The sequence below is a fragment of the Trichechus manatus genome, unplaced genomic scaffold, assembly GCF_000243295.1.
Source record: "Trichechus manatus latirostris isolate Lorelei unplaced genomic scaffold, TriManLat1.0 scaffold00013, whole genome shotgun sequence".
NCBI classification, from domain to species: Eukaryota; Metazoa; Chordata; class Mammalia; order Sirenia; family Trichechidae; genus Trichechus; species Trichechus manatus.
Genome location: NW_004443949.1, coordinates 22,473,597 through 22,498,795, shown reverse-complemented (window position 1 = coordinate 22,498,795; position 25,199 = coordinate 22,473,597). Strand labels below are relative to the sequence as shown.

Sequence of the window (25,199 nt, the reverse complement as noted above, 5' to 3'; positions counted from 1 at the left end):
GAGGCAAACACTTTCTGGGAAAACAAAAATGGGATCTATCTTATTAGGTCAGGTTTTTCAGACAGACACATGAGATAAAGGCCTAGTACAGAAACGCTGGCTATAAAAAGCAAAATTAGGGCACTGTGGCATCAAGTTGGAGTGAATAGTTTCAGGGATGTAATGGGATACACAGCCCTCTCTCGCTGCTAGAAAGGGTTTATAGAAGTTCAGGTATGCTTGTGCTGATGTGATTTTCTGTCAGGACCTTGCAAAATGGAAAGATCGTCGAAAAAGCTACACTTTGGATCTGCAGAAGAAAAAGGAAGAGAGGGAAGAAATTGAAAAGCATGCACTTGAGAAGTCCGAGAGAAGCTCTAAGACGTTTAAGGAAATGCTGCAGGACAGGTAATTAAGATGAATTGCATTTCATAGGCGGAGGTACCAGTGTCAGAAATAGATATTTTGTGTAAGTGTAGTATGATACGTGTTCACTAATATTTAACCTGTAATCAAATATGTAGTGAAACACTGGACATATTGCTCGGCAGTGAAAAAGCAAAGAAAGCATTGCTCTAATAGTGACTTGGATTAATGAAAGAAATAGTGCTTAACATGAATGTGCGTTATTTCTTCATTTTACTTTGTGCATTCACATGAAGAACTGTATAGTGTTAGCTATATTTGATGCTGAAGATAAACTACATTTTCCCTTCTTAAGGTGAATTTAGGAGTGGAATGGTCAAATGAAAGCGGGTCCCAATTTTTAACTAAATTGTATAGAATATAACAAAATCCTTTTTCATGCTTTGGTGGTGCAATTCAGATGATATTTTAAAGGAAGTCTATATAAACATAAATGTGTGGGTTGTGTGTGTGTGTGTTTTTTTTTTTTTGCATTGCAAAATAACAGGATAAAGATCCAGTTCATGCTTTCCTGTAAAGCAGTTACTGTGTGGAAACTTGGGATGTTTACAGATCAGGGAGAAGGCAAACATATGCCTTAAGAATAATGTCAAAAAGGAAATAGGCTGTCAGGTGAAACTAAACAAAACTTCTTTGTACCCCAGAAGCCAATGATAGGCACAGTTTCATTTACTTAAAAGCAACACAGTTAGCGTGAGAGGTAAGCATGCCGTACAAGTGCTAGAGATGAGAATGTTTTATAAACTTCTCTATAAATATGAATGATAACTGTTAATCAGTAATAATTTTCCATGGAAGTTCTATCAACCTGTATGAAATCATATACTGTACTAACTTGATCTTAACAGAAGCCTGCATCTTGTGTTCTTTTATTACATTAAAAAAAAAAAAAAGCATTCAAGAAAAAAGCACACAGCACTGTCAAAGAATTCATATTTTCAGAGTTCAAACTGGCTGTTAGACAATGAGTTATATTTATGGTCTTTTAATTCTGTAAAAGTTATAAACTTGTAGATAAAATTCTGTGAATTATCCCTCATTAAATTTCCTTATTAAAATTAAAATCTTCTTATGATTTAAAAAATAACATCCCTGTGAAGCATTTGAGAGACTGTTTTCAACTAAAGTTAAGTTCTTACTTGTTGTGGCATAAAAATAAAATTGTGTATATTAATCTTCATATTTTGTTAGTGTTGTATTGATGATTGTGTGAGGTTGATGGTCTTTCTATTCCTAGTCTGTTCTATATGCTAATTAGCAAAATGACCTCTGTCCACCTCTACGTGCCAAGTGCATAACATTGTGGTTGTGGTGTGTTTCTTTCTGCTAAGGGAGTCCCAAAATCAAATGTCTACCAGTGATCAGCAGAGAAGAATGACACCCAGGAGGAGAATATATTCTGATGATGATGTATTGAATGAAGAAGAGCTGTCCCCTACATTGACTATGTCAGAAGCAAGTTCCCAGAGTGAGAGAGTGGAAGAAAAGCGAACAACTTATCCTACAGAGGTTTCTAAAGAAGGTTCTACAACTTTTGCAAAAAGAGAGGACTATGTAACAGCTGAAATTCAGTTTCCTTCCAAAAGCCTTGCAGAAGAGCAACGCCCAGTCTCTTTGTCTTCTCAGCATTCACGGAGTACACCAGTGGAGTCCACTCGGGTTTCAGCTTCTCTCCCTAGAAGTTACCAGAAAACTGATACAGCTAGGTTAACATCTGTGGTCACACCGAGACCTTTTGGCTCTCAGTCAAGGGGAATCTCATCACTCCCCAGATCCTATACGGTAAAAGCATTTGCAGTTTATTTAGTGCGTGTTGAAGAGTAAAATGTTGGTGAACTTGTGCGGAGGTTCAGTTTCTCTGTACTCAATGTGTAAAATATACATAACTTACATAAACAGTTGTGTTTTAGGCTATTTAAAATCAGTAGAAATTTCATGTTTAAAATATAATGATGCAGAATTGAGTAAACTTTAAATTCTGTAAATGCAGGCCGCTATATTTTAAACAATAAGACCGATTCTAAGGCAAAGCATGTATTTTTTTTTAGTGCCATATTTTTTCAAATATAGCTCTTGTAAAGTGTTAGTTTTAACAAAAGGAAGTTCCAGTAGTAAGTTCTTTTTGACCTCCAAAACAGTAATTTCATGTAGTTTAACCTAAGTATTTTCAAGTGCTTAGGTAAAAATTTCTATTTTCCAGATTTACCACTTCATTAGAACTTGATAGCTTTGAATATACTTACGAAAATGTCCAAATGTATATATTTATATTGGGATTTTGAGGGGTATAGAATATTGAAGTATTTGCCCTGAGAACGAAACAGCACCACATACCTGACAGTGGGTCTGTTAATCTGAATTATGTTAAAGAGAACAACATAGTCTTAAGAAGATCAGTGAGCACATTCCTTTTAGACCTGCCAGTGTACAATCCTAAAGTCTAAAAAAGGAAAAATAGAATATCTGAAGTGGGGGAAGCCTGACTGAACTAGCCAGGAAGCCTTGACCATGAAGAAAATATAGACATGTTGGACAACATAGGGAGCCCTGGTGGTGTAGCGGTTAAGAGCTCAGCTGCTAACAAAAAGGTTGGCAGTTCAAATCCACCAGCTGCTCCTTGGAAACCCTAAGGGGCAGTTCTACTCTGTCCTATAGGGTTGCTATGAGTTGGAATCGACTTGATGGCAATGGGTTTGGTTTTTGGTTTGGACAATATAAAAATTAAATTTATATGGCAGGTACCATTAACATAATCAAAAAACAATATATAGACTCAGAAAAATATTAGCAAAATATATTAGAGCTAAAGGGTTGATATCCCTAAGATTTAAAATACTCCTTCAACATGGTAAAGAAAATATAAACACTAGAAAAATGGACAGAGAAAACAGCCAATTTGAAGGAGAGGAAATTTAAATGCTGATAATACAGAGTACCTAGAAACATGTTCAGCCTCATTGGAGCAAGAAGGAGGTGTACACCTTTTCACTCATCAGACTGGCAACGCTCAAAAACAGTTATAATGTCTGCTGCTGGCGAGGAAGCAGGAAAACGGGCACTTTTATACCTTGCTTTGGGAGTGTGAATTGCTACGTGATATGCATAACCTTTGACCTGGCAAGTCTCCTTTTTTAAATTTTTTTATTGTATGGCAATTCGACTTTTTGGGAAACTGCTATAAAAATGAAAATTCAGATTGTAAAACTATATGGGTGTTTGTTGCAGTATTTTTGGTAGTTATAGAAAACTTTAAACAACTTCGAATGCTCAGCAAATGAATCAAATGTTGATATCCATATTATAGAGTATCCAGTAATTAAAAAGACTGGTCTATGACCTGGAATGATGTTTAGATTAATTTTTAAACATGCAAAGCAAGTTTCAGAAGCCTGTATATAATGTGAACACTTTTGTAAAAACAACTCCTCTTACTACAAATGAATATATCTGTTGTGGTGAATGAATGCCCTCTCGGCTTTTAGCAATAGTTTCTTCGCTGTGGGAGGTGTATGTTACTTTAAACAGAAAAGAAGCTAATAGAATTTCAAATTTAAACTGGTGTTTCCTGTTTAGATGGATGATGCTTGGAAGTACAGTGGAGAAGTAGAAGGCATTAAGAGAACTCAGAACACCTCTGTTGAGAAACCAGGCGCAAGCGAGCTTCCTTCCAGCTTGAGTGAGAAAGAGGCAGCAGCGAGAAAAGGGGTGAGACTGCCCTCTCCTACACCCCTCTTCTCATCTCTCTCTGAGGACCAGACTGACATGTCTAAAGCTGAATTGTCTTCAACATCTGGCCTGGATTTAATGTCTGAATCTGGAGAAGGGAAAAGCTCATCACAAACAGAGGTCTCGGGATCACAGGTGTGCTTGGGAAGGGTCTTTATCATCTACTGCTCAGAAACATTAGTATTTAAATCTGGAAACCACATTTCTAACCTCTCCGCATTAGGGACTGGGCTGATGATATGGAAAATGATACTGCATTTTATTTTTAACAGATCTCGGAGGAAATAGGTTTCTTCAAATTCTAAGTTTATGGGTCTAGAATAACCCTTGTAAAAAGTGTGTATAGAGACTTTAGGTACCAATTTCCTTGGGGTTTGACTGACTTCTCTCTGCACCACATTTCAGTAGCTGTTGCCTCACGCAGCTAGTGCTTGGCAGCACAGGTTCCAAGTGTAGGAGTCACTTGGAAGGTTTCAGATGCAGGTCTAGTATATATGTGTGTGATAAAAGCACCTTCTTGGGGAAATGAACAGGCCACATGGAGAAACAGACAAATATGATAGGTTTGGCCTCTAGAAACATGACATTTTTTTCCCTACCATGTTAACCTTCTAATGACTTCTAATACTCATTTATACTTTAGAATGTCTGGAATTTTAGAACACTTCTTGTCCCTTAATGGGAATATTTCAAGCTTAGTTACAGTTTGACAATTATATTCCCCAACATTTGGAGTTCAAACGAAATATGTACTTAGGTGAAGAATGATTGTGGGTGTTTGTAGTTTTTCCTCATAGACTCTACTTAAAACCCCAATAGATGACTTTTAAGAGAATTATTAGGTAATGAGTTTCTTTCAGTGTGTTTTACATCCAGGCTGGAAAGTCATTAGTTCTCAAGCAAACAGACCGCTTTTCCTGTTTAGGAAAACCCCTGCTAAGCAATTTGATAGTTATTTGCGGTCCTTAGTATGGAGGAGCTTTTGTGGTTCTTTGGCTTGGCCTAGTATTCCATGTTGCCTTACTAGAGTATATTTGCTCTCCAAAGCAAAAGATCAAGTACATAACTTGGCCTAAATTATACTAATAAAATAGCTTTATGTGAAATAATTTGATGTAGCATTATTTCTTTATATAATTAGATTTTTATTTGTACAGGCAAGTTTTAAATGCTTAAACTCTTTTCCCTCCTGTGATTATAAGGTACTGTATTATTAAGAAGGAGCCCTGGTAGTGCAGTGGTTAAGAGCTTGGCTGCTAACCAAAATGTCAGCAGTTTGAATCCCCCAGCCACTCCTTGGAAGCCCTATGGGGCAATTCTACTCTGTCCTTTAGGGTTGCTATGAGTCAGAATTGACTTGATGGCAACTGGTTTCATTTTTTTAGTTTATGTTATTAAGATAATTTACAAATGCAGCAAAGTATAAAGAATAAAATAAAAATCACTGGTAATCCCATCATTTGGAAATAATCATTAATTAACGGTTATGTATATTTATTTTTCCTACGTATGTTAACAAACATATTTCTAAGGATATTTCTTCAGCTTGCTAAAATCATTAGGTGTAGTTTATTTTATTGATTTTTAAAGAATGGAAATGTAAAATTAGCATCATACATTTTAATTGACGAGAACAATAGCCTACCTTATAGATGAGAAATGTGAGATACCAGTGGATAAGTAATAAAAACAGAAGCAAGGTGTCTCTTGTTTTATGGTCTTGAGTGTTTGCCTTCAACTTTTCAAGTAGCAGATTCAGCAAAGCAGCCTGATTAATGGATCATTTGCTCGGTGGTGGTACCTCCCACAGGGTAGCAGCAGACTAGCTACATCCATGGATTAGGAAACAGGCTAAGTGTGGTGAGTGGGTGTGCTCCAGGTTGTTAACGCATAGGGGACCTAAATTAACATGGCATGGTTTCAGGTTTCATCATTTATGGATTTATGCTCCTTTGTCACCAAACTTGAAATGTATTCCACCAAGCAAAATTAGGCTTATTTAACAAATGAAACCCATGGAATTCTTGAACGTGTATGTGTTTCATATGGCGACGTGCCTGTCTCTGAGATGCTTGGTGTGTCCATTTCTGTGCTGCTAGGAAAGTAGCTTATGTAGCATCACGCCTGTCTTCCTCTCTGAGAAGGAACTTGCTGACTTGGGAGAAAAGATGTGATTTCATAAAACAGCTGAGGAGCAATATGTAAATGGTACTATGCAATGCTTCCCCAAACTCTTGTTCAACTTAATCATTCTAGTTCAGAGACTACCACAATTAAATATAGTGTTTTGTTGAGCATCTAGATGTGTTGGTATTCTTCAGTTCCTCTTTTTCTTTCTTACCTTGTAGTTTTGTTGATAATAGCCTTTCATTTCTACCTCGAGTCTCCCTTAAATTGGCTCCTTTCTGTTCTTGCTTTCATTACTTTATTTAATTCAGGCCCTTTCCCTCATCAGTGCGAATGTTTTATAAATAACCATTGCCATTAAGTCAATTCTGACTCATAGCGACCCCATAGGATGGAGTTGAACTGCTCCATAGGGTTTCAAAGGCTGTAATCTTTACGGAAGCAGACTGCCACATCATTCTCCCATGGAATAGCTGGTGGGTTCAAACTGCTGACCTTTTGGTTAGCAGCTGAGCGCTTAACCACTGCACTACCAGGGCTCCTGTTTTGTAAATAGTTGTATGTATTTGTGCATTCTACACAAGGCCAGCACCAGATTAACCTGCCTGATGCCAGGCTGAAACCAAAAACCACTGCCATTATCACTGAGTCGATTCCAACTCATAGCGAATTGCCCTGTAGTAGAACTGCACCCCCAGGGCTCCTGATGCCAGGCCAGACTCGGTAAATTTTCTGCTCAGAAGCCCCCAGTGGCACTCTGTGGTCTAGTGAATGAAGTCCAAAGCACTCAGAGCAGCACTGAGGTCCCTGATGACTGGCCCCAAACTCCATCTGTAGTGCAGTAATAGCTAATGTTTATTGAGTTCTTACCATGTGCCATGCTGGTGTGCATTGCCTGTATTATCTCAGTTAAGCAGTAACTCTATGAAATCAGCACTATCATTATGATCCCAATTGTATAGTTGTGAAAACTGTGGCATGGAGTGATTATGTTACTTGTCCAAGGTCCTGCAGGGTACTGAGTAGTGGAGCCTGGACTTGAACCCAGGTGGCCTGACTCAAGATCACCCACACAACCACAATGCCATGTTGTGGGAAAGAGATAGGAAGAGAGAGGTCCAGCCACATGAGACTGTTAGCTTTTTCTTGAACACATCATGTCTCTACATCAGCTCTTCTGGCTGCCCCATTTAGAAATGATCATTTCACCCATCTCTGCCTTTTGAAGTCCTACTTTCCCTCAAAGCCTGGGAGGGGTCACTTCCTTCATGAATCAAGATACCACCTCCTCCTAGTTAGAACTGAACTTTTCTCCCTTGAAAGTTTCACTCACTGAATTCTTCCTTGTTCCATATGTTGACGTCTTTGCTCTTTACTAGTATTCTTTGCGGCTTCCGCAGGGACAAGTTTCCACATAGTTGGCAAAGTTTTTGCTCACTTGAATTACATTTGATGCCTTGACTACTAGACTGAGAGTCTGAGCTTGATCCAGCAGGTAACTTAGAGTTCTTGTAGGTTCTTTACTGTGAACATTACAATATTAAGGTATGCTTTACGAATGCCAGCACTGTGGTGTACATAGGGTTAATTTTAAGGAGGCAAAGTGTAGAGGTAGAGACTGGTTAGGAGTCTGTCACAGTCATGTGGTAATAAGGTGGTTTATGCCATAAAGCAGGAAAAGCAGTCCTGAATTTAATATGTCCTTATTTAAAATCTTTAAATTTCCTTTCCACAGAGATTTTCTTTCCATCCCCAATGCTGAGCTTGAGGTTTTGTTTCTGTCTCTTCTCCTCACCACTTCTCTGGTGGTTTTTGCTTCTTTTCCTTCCTCCCTTGCCAATCCAAGCTGCCATGGCAGTTCTGGGAGTGACCCTGAGGCAAGGGGAGAGAACTCCCATAGTGTTCTTCCATGTGTGAACTCCTCTAGTCCTTCATCCCTCACCCGGTTGCCCTGCAGATATGACTTTCATTAGTTTTCTCAATAATGGCCTTGCCTAGACGTTCCCATTTCCTTTTCTGTCCTTTCATACCCTCTGCTGTCAAATGCCATCTAAGTCCCCATTCTAGAACCTCTGCCCCAGGTTCTTTAAAGCAATATTGAGAAGCTGGATGATACATATGGAAAGGAGGTTTTTTTACTTGTCCCGTTTCCTTATCCTCAACCCTATGATAGCTACCCTTTTAATTACACCCCTCCAAAACAACAGCAACAACTACAACAACAAAACATAAAACACCCATTGCCGTCGAGTCGATTCCAACTCATAACAACCCTATAGGACAGGGTAGACCTGCCCCATAGGGTTTCCAAGGCTGTAGTCTTGATGGAAGCAGACAACATCTTTTTCCCATGGAGTGGCTGGTGGGTTCGAACTGCCAACCTTTTGTTTAGCAGCTGAGCTCTTAACCAGTGTGCCACCAGGGCTCCTTTTAATAGCACCCAGGGCTCACTTTATCATAGTTCATACTATGCATCTTACTTGCTTACTTGTCACTTTCACTGAACCCTAACCAGTGGGAAGCAAGCCTGTCTTGCTCACTCTTAGAACAGTGCGTGGATCTGTAAATATTCACTGAATGCTGATTGAGTTCAATTGGCTCTGTACCTAAGTATGTGAGAGTTAAATAGCATTTTGTTTAGCTAATCTGAAAACTGCTGACCCAGCATGTGTATTATGTATGACATTGTTTCCATGGGAAAAAGAAGATAATTACTGGGCATCAACCATGTCCCTTGTCATCTTTTTAATGTTTTGTTTAATCCTCTCAATAAACTTGCAAAGCAGGTGGTATTATCCCCATTTTTACCAGTGAAGAATATGAGGCTTGAAAGTTACATAACTTGCCCCAGGGTGGTTAAATGGGTAGGCCAAAACTCCAATTTCTTTGATCATAAATTCTTTTGAAATATTACTTGTTCAAATTTGAGGACTGTCTTATGTATAATTAAAACATTGAATGCTGACTTATTTTAACTTTTCAGCATTTTTTAGAAATTTAGAGTCAGTAGAGACTTAAATGCCTTTTGGTCCAGAAAGATAAAATCATTCTTGAAATTGTTTTTCGGAAAGGTATGTATTTATTGAAACTTTTCAGAACTCAATTTACTTCTGAAATGTAGCATTAACAATCTACCCAGTTGGTATTACCAGCAATTTTAAACTGGGGTGCAATATAGTAACCAAGTTCTGTAACTGAACTTCCAGAAGCTGTGTGGAAGACGGAGAGCAAAAGGAAGGGCTGGAGGCAGGCGGGCCAGTTAGGAGGTGACCACAGTAGCGTAGAGGGAAGTTATGGCCTGAATTAAGATGATAACCTGTGGGAAGATAGAAAGGATAGGGTGATTTATGGATTGTGGACTTAATATCACTTTAATAATTAAACTCATGTTTGTGGCAGGAAGTGGGGATGGTGTTGGGGACCATTGTGTGGAGTTGGACTGCCCAGCAGTTAAGGGAAGGAAGGAGGGAGAATGCCAGAAAGAACCTGGTGCTTCTAACTTGGAGAACTGGTTAGATAGTGACGTATTTAACCAAGATGTGAAAAACAAGAGGCGGAAGAGCAGGTTTGGGGAAGAAGATAATGAGTTTAATTTTGGATATGTTGGATTTAACAGTAGTTGACGACATGGCAGTGAATGAGGTTACTCAGGAAAGAATGGAGTCGAGGATAAGATTGACTAGGGAACAACGACAACAAAATGAAAAGAGAAGTAAAAGAAGAAGAATACACTAATGAAATGGAAAAGTGGCCAGAGAGATGGGGGAAAAGGCAAGAGAAAGTAAGATGCTGGTTGACTTAAGATGACTGTTTCATGAAAACAAGACTAGTTGGTAGTGCCTGGTAGTATGAGGATTGAAAATGGATTTAATGATTAGGAGATAAGCTTGGAGTGGGTTGAGTAAAATAGTACGGTAAAAACACCATCTTCCTCTTTGAAACACAGTAGGAAATGAAGAAGTGGAGAAAGTAGGTATATAGGAGTCTGGTGAAGGAGAGTAGCTGGAGTATTGGGCAAGGCTATGATTTGAGGTCTACTCATTTCACGTTCTCATCCCATTAAGACCTTGGAAAAAAACACTAAAAATCCATGTGTACACAAACATAAAGATGATGTATTTGTTATTCCTAACTTTACAGCCCAAATCGGCTTCTAGCTTTTTATTTAATTTTATCACTGAAGTAGGCTTCCTTTAAGTCAACACATTTGTCTAATTGAAAAGAGTTTGAGGAGAATACCTTTATGACATGCTAGTACATAAGCTGGGAGTCCCTGGATGGTGCGAAAGGTTAACTTGCTTGGTTGCTAACCAAAAGGTTAGCAGTTCAAGTCTACCCAGAGCTGCCTTGGAAGAAAGACCTGGTGATCTACTTCAGAAAAATCAGCCATTGAAAACCCTGTGGAGCACAATTCTACTGTGACACACATAGGATCGCCATGAGTCAGAATTGACTGGATGGCAGCTGGTACTAGTAGTATAGACGTTTGATCCACTTTTTCATATATTCTTATTTGTGGTGACATGAGAACCTTCATTCATCAGATCTAGTAAAAAATAAATCTTATTGTTGCTACATCAGATCATCTTTTTTTTTTTTTTTTTAATTTGGTTTGATACTTCTGCTTCATCTGTCTGACCATTGGCAAGACAATCTCAACTTTCTGTGTGTGCTGCTGTTTAAATTGTCCCTGATTTGAGGGAAATTGATTTTATTCTAAGATGCTGATGATATGTTGATAGATATTGTATTTTATCTTTCTTGCATAGACAACTGAAACCACTTATTAGTTCTTTTTAAGGCATCAAGAATCTAGGTTTCCTCAGTATCTTAGATTTCTGTTCCATTCAGTTCCAAAGGTAAATTTCCCTGTTTGTCATCTATGAAGCTTGGATCCTTTATGTTGTTGTCAGGTGTCATTGAGTCAGTTTCGATTTGTAGTGACCCTATGTACAACAGAAGGAAACACTGCCCAGTCCTGTGCCATCCTCGCAATCCTTGTTATACTTGAGCCCATTGTTGCAGCCACTGTGCCAATCCATCTCTTTGAAGGTCTTCTGTTTTTCACTGACCCTCTGCTTTACCAGGCAAGATGTTGTTCTCCAGGAACCGGCCCCTCCTAATAACATGTCCGAATTACATGAGACAGAGTTTCACCATCCTTGCTTCTGAGAAGTATTCTGGCTGTACTTCTTTCAAGACAGATTTGTTCATTCTTCTGGCAATCCATGGTGTATTCAGTATTCTTCACCAACACCATAATTCAAAGGCTTCAATTCTTCTTCCCTCTTCCGTATTCATTGTCCAGCTTTTGCATATATATGAGGTGATTGAAAATAGTCTGGCTTGACTATGGCACATCTTAGTCCTCAGCATGACGTCTTTGCTTTTTAACACTTTAAAGAGGTCTTTTGTAGCCGAATGCAGTACGTCGTCTGGTTTCTTGACTGCTGCTTCTATGGACCTTGTTTGTGGATCCAAGTAAAATAAAATCCTTGACAACTTCAGTATTTTCTCTGTTTATCATGATGTTGCTTATTGGTCCAGTTGTGAGGATTTTTGTTTTCTTTATGTTGAGGTACTATCCATACTGAAGGCTGCAGTCTTTGATTTTCATCAGTAAGCGCTTCAAGTCCGCTTCACTTTCAGCAAGCAAGGTTGTGTCATCTGCATATAGCAGGTTGTTAATGAGTCTTCCTCCAATCCTGATGCCACATTCTTCTTCATATAGTCCAGCTTCTTGGATTATTTGTTCAGCATACAGATTGAACAATTATCCTTTATAGACTACTTTAAAAAAAAAAAACAAAAAGTTACCACAGAGTCCAGCCTGACTCACGGCGACCTCATGTATGTTAGAGTAGAGCAGTGCTCCATAAAGTTTTCAGTGGCTGACTTTTCTGAAGTAGCTCACCAAGCCTTTCTTCTGAGGCGCCTCTTGGTGGACTTGAACCTCCAGCCGAGCGTGTTAACCGTTTGCAGTTTGGACTCCATAGAATACTTCCAAAAACCCATTGCCATCGAGTTGATTCCGACTCATAGAATACTTAACTTGGCCTATATTTTGCAGAAGAAAAGAAGGAACTAGAAATCCTAACTGAAATAATTGTTGAACAGTTTATGCTTGAATGTAATTATAGATATGTTCACCTGCAAGAAATCTTAGGGGTAATCTTATACAAGAACCTCAGATTCCTCAGTATGTCTCAGGGACTGCTGGGGTGATGGGGTAACAAGCAAGTGGGGCTTTGGAATGCTTACCCTAAACCTACAGCCACTCCACTTTAATCCTTTAAATTGGGAGTTGTGTTTAAGATTTCATCTGAAAGTAGGTTTTGAAAACTAAGAACTTGAGCATCCATGTTGTAGTGATAGGGATGGCTCTGGCAGGCTCAATGACATGCCTGAGGTAGCCTGGTTATTGAAAGATAGGGACCTGTAATTACTCGCATGGTTCTGTTGTCTTCACTTGCATACAGTCCCAGGAATTCCCACACAGTCTTTCAGGCTGTAACTACAGGGAACCTGTCCCCCCTGTTGACTACTCCAGAGAGGTAGTTCTCTGCCCTTTTATTTAATATGTTCAAATAGAGATTTCTTTATTTCTGAGGCAAGGGTAACCTTTCATGGTATAATTCTTCTGGTCTAATATAATTGTGAAACACTTCCATCTATGGTTTAAACTCATTCCTTTTTGTCCTATTTTTGGTAGAAAAGGATAATGTTCACTTGCCATCCCGCACAGTTGGGGAGATGTTGGAAACTGTTGATTAAAACTTTATCCTGTCTTTTATTCTTCAAGCTAAAAAACCACAATTAGTATCTTGAATCTCAAACCCATCATTTGTCCCTCTGCCCTTACATAGCAATAGATTCTGCACTTTTATTGGTTTTAAGTCATTTATTTTGGAAGAGTGGTGAAGATGACCACTCATTTTCAATGAGTCATCTCTAATTCAAGTATATGGTGGTTTCGGTTAAGGAGTAGAACTAAGTAGTAATTTTTTTTCTATTCTTAGAAGAGTTATATTGTTTAGATTGGTATTCACCAGGCAGATTATTAATGATCGTCTGACTACCTTCATCTGAATTCCCATTTAAAACTGCTTTACGAGAGCACTTTCTGATGAAGACATTTACATTTTCCCCTCTTTTCTTAAAAGAATCTCACTGTTGAAGAGTCAGTAATTCTTGTAAGCAAGGACCATGCCTAATTCATATTATTTCCCAAAATGCCAAGCATTGTATCTTATACAGAATAAACCAAAAAAATAAATAGAATTCATTACCATCGAGTTGATTCTGACTCATGATGATCCTATGTGTTATACAGTAGAACTGCTCCATAGGATTTTCTTGGCTTTAATTTTTTATGGAAGCAGATTACCAGGACTTTGTTCTGTGGCATTGCTGGGTGGGTTCAAACCTCCAGCCTTTAGGTTAGAAGTCAAAACACAAACCATTCAAGCCACGCAGAGTAGATGCAGAATAAATGTTTATTAAATGAATGAGGAAGTTAATAGTGTTGTAACACTTAACTTCTGTGTGTATCCATATAACATAGTAAGTTCTCTGTATTTATTTAGTGCCCTCCAACTAATTCTTATGAACCACCCTGTTTTTTCTCAGAATGGTTCCACTTGAATTTTAAACTTGTTTTATAGTTTGAAAAACTTAGGCAGGAAGCCTTATGAGTTGTCTAATTGGCCTTAGATTTGGGTTTAACTGCCCAATTAAAATGGAGAAGTTTTAGGTCTTTATTTGGGAAATAAAGTATATTTAGGAAGAAGTTTTTTTTTTTTTTTTTAGCTAGATAAGTCTAAGTTCTTTATGATTGTGAAGCACAGAACTAAAACACAAGTTCAGGAAACTCATGTATGTTAAAATCCTTATGTGTTTCTTATTTAAACAAAACAAATTAAACCTGTAAATTATGAAAGAGAGTTAAATTTTTCATGGGCATAGTGTTGTGCAAAAGTTAAACTATTTGGTTTGGAAAATAGTTTAAGAAGCTCTTGTGAAATTTAGAATTTGATGCTATGTAGTATAATGATGGAGATGGAAATAGAATTCTACCTGTCATCCAAGAGGCTGATGTTACTTCAGGGAAGTCTAGGTCTGTAACTCTTTGTGGATAGGGACTCTTTATTCACCCTTTTTCTGTCAAATTGTTGCAGTAAAATACTTATTTAGGTCAGGGCGCCTCACTAGAGACCCTCTTGGCATCTTAGGGGATACTTCCTCATGGGTGACACACAGCGTTCTGCCTTTTGTAGCATGTGTAGCAGCGAATACCTTGACCACTCAAGCAAAAATGCCTTGCCAAATTTTAGGTGCTTACTAGGGAGGTGGTACCAGTTCTAGACGAGCACTACTGGCAGCTGAATTGTATGTCTAAAAAGCACTTGGAATTACTCAGCTAAATATGTTAAAAGTTAGAGATAGTTTTTAAAAAGTATGGTGGCATTATTTTTATGAATGAATTGAATCACTCCATTTTATTCTTGGGTAATGAACAAAAGGTTTGTAAATTAGCCCCAATTGTATGGTGGACAAAAGTCGAAGCTTTATCAATGGCCAACATACTTATAGTATTAATGTGAGGAGAAACATTTATTGAATGAAGGTTTCCCTTATTATTTTAGCAAAAAAAGTTTAACTCTGATACTTATATAAATGAAGGTTTCTGCTAACCCATGGAAAAAAGAATGACGCTTCTGGTTTATCATGAAATAATTCAAGTGTAGCTTGAAGGCAGCCTCCCTTCGTTCGTGGATAGACTTTCCTCCATGTGGGCGCCAGGGACACCTGATACCACAGTTTCATGTTTTGTTTTCAGGATCAGTTCAGTGATATGAGAATCAGCATAAACCAGACGCCTCGGAACAGTGTTGACTTTGGGTTTACAGTAAAATGGGATCTTTCTGGGATCTTCGTAGCATCAGTTGAAGCAGGTAAATCTTAGATTTGGCTCTGCTGAATTTTCTTCTCCTTTGGTGTTATCCTAAGGTGTGAACACAACCGCAGTAAAGCCAGGAGATGCACTCTCTTCCCCAAGAGGGTTATAAGTTTACATCTTATTTATTCTCCTCACCTCATTCATTTTTTATTTTGAAGAGTCGTAATTTTATGATATTTATAGAATTTGTCAAAATTTTAGGCTTCATATTTGGAAATGTTAACAAATAGTACTTAAATGAAGATTCAGAAACAACTTATTGGGTTCAGCCATGTTTTGTGGTATATACATGCTGTGTAGTAAATAGATGTTTTTGAGCATTCTGATGTATCTGTTGCCCAAGGAATCTTCAGGATGCTTTGGGACTTTTACAAAAGGATCACTCCTCCTTCACCCAGGGTTATACTAAGTCAAGCCAGGGAATTCTTGGCAAAATATTACTGTAAGGCCTACAATGAAAATGAAAGAAAACTATTGTGTTTGAGAGGAGTTGCTCATTTACATGTTTTAGCTATATAAATTTGCATGCTGACATTGGTTATTTCTTTCAAATTTCAAAATAGCTTTAATTAGATAGTAGTAGTCTTTAGAAGAGCAATTTAAAGCAGTTCGAAGTGACCATGTTTTCTTCTGCTCTGTTCCAGAGTGGCTGTAGATTTGGAAGCTTAATTAAAGTGCTATATATTTAACGCTTTTTATTTAGAAGTAATTTAAGTTTTTCTTTGTTGTTAGGAGGCTAATCAAGAAATTTCACTGAAAAGATGAGTTGATCATTCTTTCTTAAATGTTAGTGAAGATGCCTATTATAGAATAAAAATGCCTCTGGTGCTTTGTATATTGTAGATACTCAAATATTTTAAAAATTCAGTGACTTTCCTCTCCGTGAAAATAAAATATAAAAAATGATCAGTCGAGATTAATGTAATTTTTCCTTGATTAAAATAAGCAGTGATGAGTAATCATTTCTTGTTTTAAAATTGGTTGTTTAATTACTTTGCATTATTTAGGTAGCCCAGCAGAATTTTCTCAGCTACAGGTAGATGATGAAATTATTGCTATTAACAACATCAAGTTTTCATATAAGGACACAAAAGAGTGGGAGGAAGCCATGGCTAATGCTCAAGAAACTGGACACCTGGTAATGGATGTCAGACGCTATGGAAAGTCTGGTGAGTTGGTTTTACCACCGCGTCTGGTTTACTAAATTGGGAACCAGTCTTTTGGCAGATGGTTGTAACAGCTTGCTTCAATAACTTTTTTTTTTTTTTTCATTTTACTTATTTTTTGGCTTAAAGGTGTTTTGTGGTTATGTTGTGACAAATCTTGAATATCTCCTAGAATATTCTGTCACAAATCCTTCAGACGAGCAAATTTACTGGCTGAATTATATACAGGCCTGACTTTGAATACAAATATGAACTGAAGGCTGTTGTAATTGTATCTGCATTCAGGAGTCATATAACAATATTGAATTGAGTATTAAGCATTACACTATGATTTAACTTTCTCTACAGCACCATAACTGTAACTGGTGTGAGAGAGAATATGGTAGGTCATATTCCTGTTGTTGGTTCTTGAGGAATTTTCCATACGCATTCCGTTAATGTTTTTCTTAGTTATTGAGGGTAGATGGGGGAAGGGCCTTAAGCATCTCCAGTCCTAGTAAATTATAGTATCAAAATATAATATCCAGTCCTGGTTTATTGATTGGTTAGTAAATTTGCTAGTCCTCTCATTATTAACAGGATTTAACCATTGCGTTTTTGGGAAGGTGGTCTGTTGGCAAAAGCACTAAATTCTCCATTTCTCTCACTTGCTGCTTGATTTGTCTGTCTTGTATATGTACATTTTGTCTATGTGCATTCAGTAACTTTGTTCTTTCTACTTCAACATTTATGTGTACTCATTACTTGATCTTCATGTGCCAATCAGACTGGGGAAAAGACCAACCTTCCCTGCCATTTACACGGCATAAAACTCTCAGTCTCACCAGTATGGCTACCAAAATTATAGGTTCACCTGAAACGAAGTGGATTGACACTACTTCTGGAATTTACAACTCAGACAAATCTTCAAATCTATCACTAACAACTGATTTCTCCGAAAGCCTTCAGAATTCTGTAAGTATTTTGATTAGTGGGGAGAATTTGTGTAGATCAAGCAATTATAGGAATTGTGTATGGGAAAAGAATTTATTTTCTTTGAACAAATTTTGATAGTACTTTTAAAACATAAATAATTGAATAAGGTAACTTAGGGTAATGAGGATAAAATATACTTTTGAAAATCATAAAGACATTAAAACCAAAACCAAACTCACTGCTGTTGAGTTGATTCCAACTCATAGTGACCCTATAGGACAGAATAGAACTGCCCTATAGGGTTTCCACACGACCTTTGGGTTAGCAGCCAAGCACTTGACCACTGTGCCACCAGGGCTCCTTCATAAGACATTGCTCATTAATAATTAGAGTAGTAGTGATATATATATAATGGTAAAATCAAAAGATCCCATGATGTCATTTGTAGGGTGTTTTTCACCAATCTTTTGTCATCATACACATCTCTCATTTCTCATTTTCACTTGTGAATGTGAAGTAGTACTTATGTAAAATTATAGACTATAGCTTTTCTATGCTTTCTTTAGTGTTTCTGTAAAATAAATGTAGTGATTGTGTGCAATTAAAAACCTTATGAGGGATTTTTAGTCCTTGTGTAGGTAAATCTGATGGGTGGACTTATAGATGTGGTTAAGAGATATTCGGTTATATTGATTAAAAAATAATTATAAGTTGGGTGAATTTTATGATATGTGAATTATATCTCATTAAAGCTGTTAAAAGGGGAAGATTATAAAGGAGAAACTTTTCTAGGTATCAAAGCAATACTTCTTCATATATAGTTTTTTTTAATGTGGTTTCTATTTATGATATGGATTGTTCATTTAAATAATTTAGGAATTACATTTGAACTTTCAATGAATTATTACACATTTATATTGACTCCTTTGATATCATTATCATTCTAAGGTGCCCCAGTTTTATTTAATAAGAGGATCCTGCTATATTGTGTCAGAAAGGTTTAAATATTAGAGAATTCTAGATTAAGCAAAATATGACTCTTTTGCTTAATCATAACTCCAAGCTAAATGGACTAATAATTATTTCACCCTTCATGTTTCTTGGAACATTAATGACTGATTGAACTAAAAGCCATCACTGCCTGCAGCTGGTCATTAATCCTTGCACAGATATTGAAGAATCATAAAAAAAATTTAAGTTTCTATTACATGTAAAAGGCTAAAAGGAACACATTAATATTCTGAAAAGCTCATTTTTTTTGGAAGATATTTTCACTAATGGGAAATGCATTATTTAAGCCAAAAGTCCAATTGGAGAGCATACTGTTAACCAGCATTTCATTCTTTCCAGAATACTGAATCCAAAGAAATCAATGGAATTCGTGATGAAAGCAGTACTTTTGAATCAAAAGGTAAACGTCACCATTACAACTTACATTTATAATATAGGAAAAGCAACAGCTATCAAGTTCTGCTGTTATAAAAATTACTACTGTGAGTGAAAGAAAAGCTAATCCACTTGCAAGTTGAAAGTAAAAGGTTAGCACACAGATCCAGTTGCAGCCAGGTGGAAGGGCGTTCAGTTCCAGGGTTGAATAGCTCAAGCACAGCTTCAGCAACACATTCTGGAGCTTTGAGTGCTGCCTGCCAAAGCCAAATAAGAAAGACCGGTTTTCCCGAGGCCATCGCCTTCTCGCTATGGTATGCTGGCAGAGGGAATCTTACTTGAATTTGAAACAATGAATGAAGTTTCCTTTTTCTCTTTATAGTTTTGAGAGGGACAAACTTGGAGGCAGCTAGGCTTCATAGGAAAATGCCAATGCCAATAACAATTGTTAGGAAAAGTACCCATTTGTAATGAAAGGCAGGCAAAGTATCTAAGGACATTTTGTATTATGGAGTTATCACTCTTCCTTTTTCTGTCCGTCCATAAATAATTTAGCTACCACACACTGTGTGTTATTCCTTGATCATAAAAAATAAATAAGAAAGACATGATACGCATAGGCAAAGAAAGAGACACAAAGAAGGTAACTTTACCATGGGAATAGATTGACTGGCATGGGGCTAGGTTTTCACAGTGGTTTGGTGACTTTTAATTCATTACTGCCAGTTCATAATACATTATGTCAAAATTAACCGAACTGAGAAATTTCCCTTTCCTTACTGGTTCCTTATCTTTGCACTTCATTTCTGATTATTGAAAGTGACTATATTTTAAATATTTCAAATGACATTCTTTACTGAAGGAGTTTTTAAAACAAACATTACTTATTTTTTCTTCATGATACATATCTAAGACATCCAGGTCCTGTTCTGCCAGTGGCAAAGGCAGAGCCTACTGATAAAAAAAACTAATTTTTAAATAATTATGGAATTATATGCAGGCCCTATCACTTGAGGGTTTTGCTTAGAGAAGGAATCAGCAACTAGTGTCGAGTAATGATAGCACTTTATGAATTAAGTTAAGTACAATAGTCATTTACCACATCTTGTGACAGATCTGTGGGAGAATTCAGAATATAAGATTTCTTTTTTATCTGACTAAACTCCATTTGCTTTACTTAAATTAAAGAAAGAAACCTAAGATCTTGAAGACTTGGGCAAAATATTCTACTTAGAAGAATGTCTTGATTTTAGCATTTGTTTTTTTCTTTCCTTGGGTAGCATTTATTTTGTTACCCTTCTCCCCATTACTTTTAAGTTCCTTACCACCAGGGTTGTGAAAACCCTTAGTTACAAGCGATTCTCTTATACTAGAAGAGATTTTGGAGCAATTAACCTAAGCCGAAATTTTTAATTTCCATTTCCCTAAAGCTTTGTGATCTAGCACGCAAGATAGTGCATTGTCTTCCCTAGCTGAAACTGTGATGCTCTCTGCCAAAATGTATTAAAAAAAATTTGCTCCTTGTACTAATTTGAATGTGGTATATACTACTAAAAATATGTGTGTATGTTTGCAATGAAATAATCCTTATCTTCTATGACCCTCTGTTTTGTCATTAAAAAAAATAATATTGCAGTAGATGAGAAATGTGTATCAAGTATCATTTAGTTTTCCAGTGGTGAGAGAGAAAAATGAATGACATGGTATTGATTGATTTCTTTTGTATTTTTCAACTAGCATCTGAACCTATTTCTTTGAAAAATTTAAAAAGGCGATCACAATTTTTTGAACAAGGTAAACCACAAAGCTAACAATTCATGTCCTTTCATGGAATTGTTTCCACTCTCCATCTTCCTCAGGGTCTGCGGTGCTGAGCACTGAGCCTTTTCCGTTTGGCTGTCGTTATGACCAAGCAACGTAACCCATTTCCATTCTTTCCCCAGGGTCACCAGGTTTTTCTTACAGCTCGTGGGTCTACCTCTGTGGAAATGGGTCTTTGCGTGTCCTTTGTATTCTTCTAAAGGTTTTTGTTTTTTCTTTTTAAACTGAGATGCTATTAAACACACACTTCTTTCTCCTGGTTAACAGTAAGAAATGAGGGATTTTATTTAAGCCTTGCTGCTTCCTATCCATTGCATACTATTAGATTACACCAACATAAAATTGGCCAAGTTTTTAAAACTCTGACTGATTTTTGGTTGTGGAGAATGCTTGAAATCCTGAATCAAAAGCAGAGTTATTTATTGCTATTGGGATGGTGGTTTTGGAGCATTAATATGACTGTTCTGTGGAATTTGAAGTAAGTTAAAAATAAATTAATTTTGACTGTAGCTGTGAACAAGAGCATTTTGAGGTCCTCTATGTTGGTGTAGTTGGGCAGGGCTGCCTCCCGTGTGCTGTGCATGTGGCTTTCCTACACTTTCACGTGTGTCTAATACTCTGTCTCATGAAGGCAGTTCAAGCTCTGTGTTTTTCTATTGGGAGCTTAAAAGTTATAGCCAATGTTTGAGATTCAGTGGTACAGTCAGAGGAGAGTGTGCTGCTGCTGTCTGAAATGGTATTGTTCCTTACTTTTAAGATTATCAAAACATTTACAAACTTGCCTTATACTAAGATAGGTATTGTGTATTTGTGTTAATCACCTAGTATTCTTTCTTTGTTCCGTTAGGGTTTTTTTTTTTTTTTTTTTTTTAAACTGTAAATAGAAATAGCTTACCAGCTATGCATGTACAAGGTCTGTTTGTGTCAGTACCCTTAGTGTTTTTGATTCTTTTTTTGGTTTGTTAAACTCCTATTTGTTTATGGTAATTTGATTAAAACAATAGGATACTCCTAGCTCAGAGTGGCTAACAGAAGATAATTCCTTTCTTTCTCTAGTCTAATTTTCACTCATTTTTCTTTAACAGGCTATTTTAGGGAGGAATATTTTCTTAAGTCTCAAAGTAGTTTTCTGTAAAAAATAATTGTGTAAGTGAATAATTTATTTGATGACAGATGGTGTTTCAGGAAAATTTAAAAATACCATATGACAGTGTATTTTCTGAAATCTATTTACCTTTTTATAATCATTGTACTATGTATAGACATACACAATTATGTAGGCCCCCTAAGGATATAAAGAATAAAACTATACCTCTCAGTTTACACATGAAGTTTTGAACATTTGTGTTTCAAATAATACAGGAGGAAAATAAAACGTTTCTTGAACATGTTTATTGCAGAGGCTTAATTATGAAAAGGAGTTTATCAGCAAGAAGACCTGAAAAATGTGACTTGCAGATGTCACATTGTAACTGAGTAGTGGCAAGCAAAAATTTGAATTTGAAAGATGTTTTAACATTTGAAATTCTTTTTTTTTCTATTAGGCCACTCTATGAGATATTACCCATTTTATGAATAAAACAACCTGAAACCCCTTCAGAAATATGCCATTAATCCAAACTAGTACCTAGTTGTAGTTTAGAAAAAAAAAAGTTGTAGGTACAAAGGGTGCAGCTTTAGTATCTGACTACTTTCCATGGTTTATCTACTTTTTACTGCCTGTGAGTTTGAAAAATGAGTCGCAAACAGATGGAACTCAAGAGAAAGAAGGATTTACTGCTGCTGTTTAAAAAAAAAAAATTGGTGTCACTTGATATACTGGCACAGAGACAGCTAGTGATAAAACTTTCAGAAAGGAATTATCTTATAGAAATGCAGAAACTTACGTTGTGTATTTTTTTCTTCCTCGCCTATATGCTGTAATACAGGAAGTACCGATTCTGTGGTTCCTGATGTAAGTACTATTCATTTGTAATTTGGAATAAATAAGGTCAGCTTGGTAGGATGAATTACCAGACAATAGCACCGTTTACAGTTCTTTTCAGTTGCATAAATAGTAATACTTCCAAGTTGAAAAGACCAATTTGGAGATATAAATTCACTTTCCTCCTTGGTACTGTTTAAACAAAGTGTGATGTGAATAATTTATGTATATTAAGGAAATGGACTTCAGGTTTAATTGCCTCCATAAACTATTACCTCCATTACCGTGAGATCAGAAGAAATGGATGGTGCCCAGCTACCATTACTGTACTGTTCTGATCAAGAACCCAACAGATGGATTCTGATCAAAAGGAAGAAAAGCATAGAACAGAGCTTCAAACTTGTATGGAAACCAGATTTACTGAATCCACTGAAGTAGGGGAACCCCTGAATCTAATGCCTGGAAATAATCTTTAAACCTTGAACCCAAACTGCCCCATGAAACCACCATTATTAAACTAAACAATAGTTCAGCCAAATTAGTAAAGAATGTTTGCCTTGAGCATTGGGTTCTTATAAAGAATTATGTACATGAGTTCAAAATGATAATAGTTAAGTCTAAAGCGCAGATGAGAACTTTAAGGGGTACAGCCTGAATTAATGGGGATGAAACAATACGGGTAGAAATAGTGAGAATGGTAACACAATGTGAAGTATGTAACCAGTGCTGTTGAACTGGTTCATGTAGAAATTGTGAATGGATTTATGTTTGGTTGTGTATATTGCACCAAAAATAAATAAAATATTAAAAAAAAACTTACTTATGCAAAAGTGGTTCAATAGATGACTTAATGATGTTACATATTCTTTCTCTGTTTGTACCTCCTCTCCTTCTAACTGGTTAGCTTCCAGTTCCAACTATCAGTGCCCCGAGTCGCTGGGCGTGGGATCAAGAGGAGGAGCGAAAGCGGCAGGAGAGGTGGCAGAAAGAGCAGGACCGTCTACTGCAGGTAAAGCGGAATAATATGGAACAAGGCTTTCTTTAATTCTTTTTCCTGGTCAGTGTTACCCAGTATTGAGAACCAAATTAAAAAAAAAATCTTAACAGCCAATAACCTCATAATTAGCAAGTCTTTTGATATGTGGCACGTTGTGTATTAAACAAGTACTTTACCATTTTAAAGACTCCCGGAGCCAACCTTTTAAAATTATTATTTATGAACACCTGTGTATACTTTTAGAGCATATGAGGGTTTTTAGTTTTGTGGATTTTCTGACATGAGTGAGAGGTTTAGTCTTTGTGACGACTTAAACTATTTATTCACTTTATTGCAGATAATTCAGTCCCCCTCACAATTTAGCTAGAGGCTTTAATGAATTAGAATCACAGTAAAGAGTGGATTTAATTCTGTTTGACTTTCCCAACTTCTATGTTTTTTAATTCAGTGTAAAATGTTTTCTGATTTAGGGACCAAAATCTGAGTGGTTAAATGAAAATAAAATCACTGTCTCAAAAGATTTGTATCTAGGCTTACCAGTACCAGTTGCCATTGAGTCGATTCTGACTCATGGTGACCCTCTGTGTGTAGAACTGTCCCCCACAAGGTTTTCAGTGGCTGATTTTTCCAAAAAAAAATTGCCAGTATTTTCTTCCAGGGTGCCTTTGGGTGGACTCAAACTCTAACCTTTCAGTTAGCACCTGAAGGCATTAACCATTCGCGCTGCGCAGGGACTCTGATATGCAGACTTATAGGTGACAAAGATGCTAGTGGAGAGGATTCTTTTTAACATCGGTAATCTATTAATTAATAAACATATTATCTTTCTTTGTAGGAAAAATATCAACGTGAACAGGAGAAACTGAGAGAAGAGTGGCAAAGGGCTAAGCAAGAGGCTGAGAGAGAGAATTCCAAGTACTTGAATGAGGTAATGTTGGAGCATGCCTTTTGAGTTTTCTTCCTCCTCTTTACCTCATTGGTAAAATTATCTGAGAAATAGAAGATACTGCATTTCGCTTGGCTTTTGGCCACATGTTCAGCTTATGTAGCTCTTTGAAAAATACAGTGAGCTCTGATTTGTTAGTATTTTGCTTCGATGTTTCCACTTTTCTCCTAGTTTCTTTGTTACTTCATTAAATAATCACACCAACAGAACCTAAGAACATCTTCCTCTTCTAAGTTATCTCAGTCACTCAAGTGTGGCCTTTTTTAGTGACAAAACGTTTCACATTGTTTCAAGTGGAATTTTGGGTCAAGTACAATAGCTGCCATCTAAAATGAAAGTATATATGCAGTATTCTATATAAAATTTTAGAAATAAACAGATTTTAGATGAATTTCTTTTCTCACTGATCATTTAGGAACTGATGGTCCTAAACTCAAACAGCATTTCTCTAACCACACGAGAGCCTACCATTGCCACCTGGGAAGCCACCTGGAGCGAAGGGTTCAAGTCTTCTGACAGGGAAGGAACCAGAGCAGGGAAGGAGGAGAGGAGACAGCAGCAAGAGGAAGGTGTTAATGAGGACCAAAGGAGGAAGCTGCAGGAACAACTCATTCTTGAGAATGAGAGGAAACTGAAGGAGCAACAATATCAGGAAGAGCAAGACCAGAAGAGGCGTCAGGCTGAGGCTGAGGAGCAGAAACGACGTCAGGCTGAGGTCGAGGAGCAGAAGACGCGTCAGGCCGAGGTCGAGGAGCAGAAGAGGCGTCAGGCCGAGGTCGAGGAGCAGAAGCGGCGTCAGGCCGAGGTCGAGGAGCAGAAGCGGCGTC

General features: G+C 37.1%; 1 protein-coding gene across 3 annotated transcripts in view; it reads left to right on the top strand.

Moving 5' to 3' along the window:
- The window catches only part of LMO7 (LIM domain 7), a 57,919-nt gene that overhangs the window by 15,064 nt on the left and 17,656 nt on the right, over positions 1-25,199 (top strand). For all 3 annotated transcript variants that reach the window (XM_023726723.1, XM_023726725.1, XM_023726724.1), the window contains 12 exons: positions 245-387; positions 1,737-2,187; positions 3,979-4,266; positions 15,098-15,212; positions 16,225-16,386; positions 17,231-17,337; positions 18,649-18,709; positions 20,422-20,478; positions 22,434-22,459; positions 23,334-23,438; positions 24,262-24,354; positions 24,788-25,057. In XM_023726723.1, coding sequence (XP_023582491.1) covers positions 245-387; positions 1,737-2,187; positions 3,979-4,266; positions 15,098-15,212; positions 16,225-16,386; positions 17,231-17,337; positions 18,649-18,709; positions 20,422-20,478; positions 22,434-22,459; positions 23,334-23,438; positions 24,262-24,354; positions 24,788-25,057 — 1,878 coding nt within the window. The remainder of the gene's footprint in view (positions 1-244; positions 388-1,736; positions 2,188-3,978; positions 4,267-15,097; positions 15,213-16,224; positions 16,387-17,230; positions 17,338-18,648; positions 18,710-20,421; positions 20,479-22,433; positions 22,460-23,333; positions 23,439-24,261; positions 24,355-24,787; positions 25,058-25,199) is intronic.